At 40.8% G+C, this 2,500-nt stretch overlaps 1 protein-coding gene across 1 annotated transcript in view; it reads right to left on the reverse strand.

Moving 5' to 3' along the window:
• The window catches only part of LOC110508001 (WD repeat-containing protein 49), a 41,030-nt gene that overhangs the window by 35,708 nt on the left and 2,822 nt on the right, over window positions 1-2,500 (reverse strand). The window contains exons 2-3 of the mRNA XM_036964917.1: window positions 201-310; window positions 1-121 (exon numbers count right to left, since the gene is read on the reverse strand). The exon at window positions 1-121 is cut by the window's left edge and continues 188 nt beyond it. Of these exons, the coding sequence (XP_036820812.1) occupies window positions 1-121; window positions 201-269 (190 nt within the window). The 5' untranslated portion in view covers window positions 270-310. The remainder of the gene's footprint in view (window positions 122-200; window positions 311-2,500) is intronic.

The following is a 2,500-nucleotide window of genomic DNA, read 5'->3' on the forward strand; positions in this document are numbered from 1 at the left end:
GAGTGACAACAACACTGTCGAATAGGAGGCCGTACTCCTCCCTGGAGCCACGTCTCACTGCAGACCAAGCTTGTTCTATAAACTCTGCCCTGGTGAAGGACACGCCTGTTTCACTGTCACCCTACAACAGAGGTCATCACAGATCAACAGAAGGGGTGGGGGGCTGTAATGTCTACCGTGTCATTTCCGTACCCACTCACCAGAAAGAGGCTCTGCAGTTTCTCATAGTCCTCCATACTCAGCCTGCTCTCCAGTAGTCCCGCCTCCATCTTGGTCTCTGTGGTTTCCACTCAGACAGGGTAACAGCTAGCTGTCAATCATATAAAGGTTCCAGACAGGGGTGTGTGCGAGGAGGAAAGCACAGACAGCTATTGGAAGGGTTGCGTATTTGTGATTGCATAGATACAGTGTCAACTACCGTATAAATCACTCATATCTCTACGAGCTACTCGACAAAGCAATCTGCTCTAAGCCAATCATTACTCACTCTACAGTATAACAGTCTATATGTATCGCTCAGTGTTGTCATGGCAGCAGAATGATGAAGTTTGAGAGGTGGAGAAAGACAAGGGTTCAACCCCTGCGGAGCTTAAAGGTCCAACACAAACGTTTTTATCTCAATATCAAATCATTTCTGGGTAACAATTACGTACCTTATCGTGATAGTTTTCAATTCAAACTGTCAAAAATAAACAAAAATATCTTCCTAGCAAAGAGCTCTTGCAAAAATTGTGCAAGTATTGTCTGGGAATGGTCTGAAGGGGGGGGGGGGGGGGGGGGGGGGGGGGGGGGGGGGGACTAGCTGTTATTGGCAGAGAGGATTGGAACTCTCTTTCTTATTGGTCTATTAACTAATTTACCACCTGGTGATGTCACCAGGCAGGCCAAAACTCCATCCCACCAAAACAGGCTGACATTTCAGGATGTATTTTCAAACAGCTCTTACGACTAAAAGGGCGTTCTCATCATTTTTACAATTTCACAATATTATTCCAACCTCGTAGTGTGGAAATATAGAAAAATCATTTTTGATTACACTGGGCCTTTAAACCTGTGAATAAATGAAACCCACTGTGTCACTTCAGTAGTAGTGTGGTGATCATTCCAGCAATGTGGTCTACTTGAACCAGGGTCGTGGTCAATTCTGAATTTGGGAATTAACTCCCATTCAACTCATGAATTGAAATTCAAATTGAATTTGCCACATACCACAGGATGTAGAATTTGAATTTTGAGTAACAGGAAGTCAAATTTAATTCGGTGCAATTCAAATAAAGTCCACTCAGTCATAGAACACGAGAGTTTCATTGAATTTGACAGGTCACCCTTCCAGATACCAAAGAATATATCACTTTTCTCTGGAAACAACATTCATATTCTCTTTTAACCTTAGTTCTTAGAATAGCCAATAATATTTCAACCAACAATTTCATTTGTTTGGCTTCTTTTTAGAAGGCTTTAGGGTCAATTTGAGGGTAAAACTAATGCAATGTGGGCAATGTATTTTTGTTTTCTCCCATACTGAACAACTGATTAATGAAATATAACTATGTGAACATAAATAATATTCACATATATTTTAAGATTTTGTCCAGAAAACCCATTGTTTCAGAAATATTTTACTTGAATGTATATAATATATTTGATGTTTTATGTACAAAATGTATATTTGTATAGACAACAGCTAATATAGAATAGCAGTGACATTTACTGTAATTTCATTGAATTTCACTGAATTCAATTCTACACTGAACAAAAATATAAACACAACATGTGAAGTGTTGGTCCCATGTTTCATGAGCTGAAATAAAAGATCCCAGAAATGTTACGTTCGCACAAAAAGCTCATTTCTCTGAAATGTTGTGCACAAATCTGTTTATATGCCTATTAGTGAGAATTTCTCCTTTGCCAAGATAATGCATCCACCTGACAGGTGTGGCCTATCAAGAAGCTGATTAAACAGCTTCACAGGTGCAGCTTGTGCTGGGGACAAGGCCACTTTAAAATGCCAGAGATGTCTCAAGTTTTGAGGGAGAGAACAATTACCATGCTGACTGCAGCAATGTCCACCAGAGCTGTTGCCAGAGAACTGAATGTTCATTTCTCTACAATAAGCTGCCTTCAAAGTCATTTTAGAGACTTTGGCAGTACATCCAACTGGCCTGACAACCGCGCCAGCCCAGGACCTCCACATCCAGCCTCTTCACCTGTGGGATCGTCTGAGGTGAGATGGGTTCCTGAGGAGTATTTCTGTCTATATTAAAGCCCTATTGTGGAGAAAGACTCAGTCTGATTGGCTGGTCCAGGCCCACCCATGGCTGCCCAGTCATATCCATAGATTAGGGCCTAATTAATTGATTTCAATTGACTGATTTCCTTCTATGAACTGTAGTTCAGTAAAATCTTTGAAAATGTTGCATGTTGCGTTTATATATTGCGAAAGTATTCGGCCCCCTTGAACTTTGCGACCTTTTGCCACATTTCAGGCTTCAAACATAAA

The sequence above is a fragment of the Oncorhynchus mykiss genome, chromosome 27, assembly GCF_013265735.2.
Source record: "Oncorhynchus mykiss isolate Arlee chromosome 27, USDA_OmykA_1.1, whole genome shotgun sequence".
Lineage (NCBI taxonomy): Eukaryota > Metazoa > Chordata > Actinopteri > Salmoniformes > Salmonidae > Oncorhynchus > Oncorhynchus mykiss.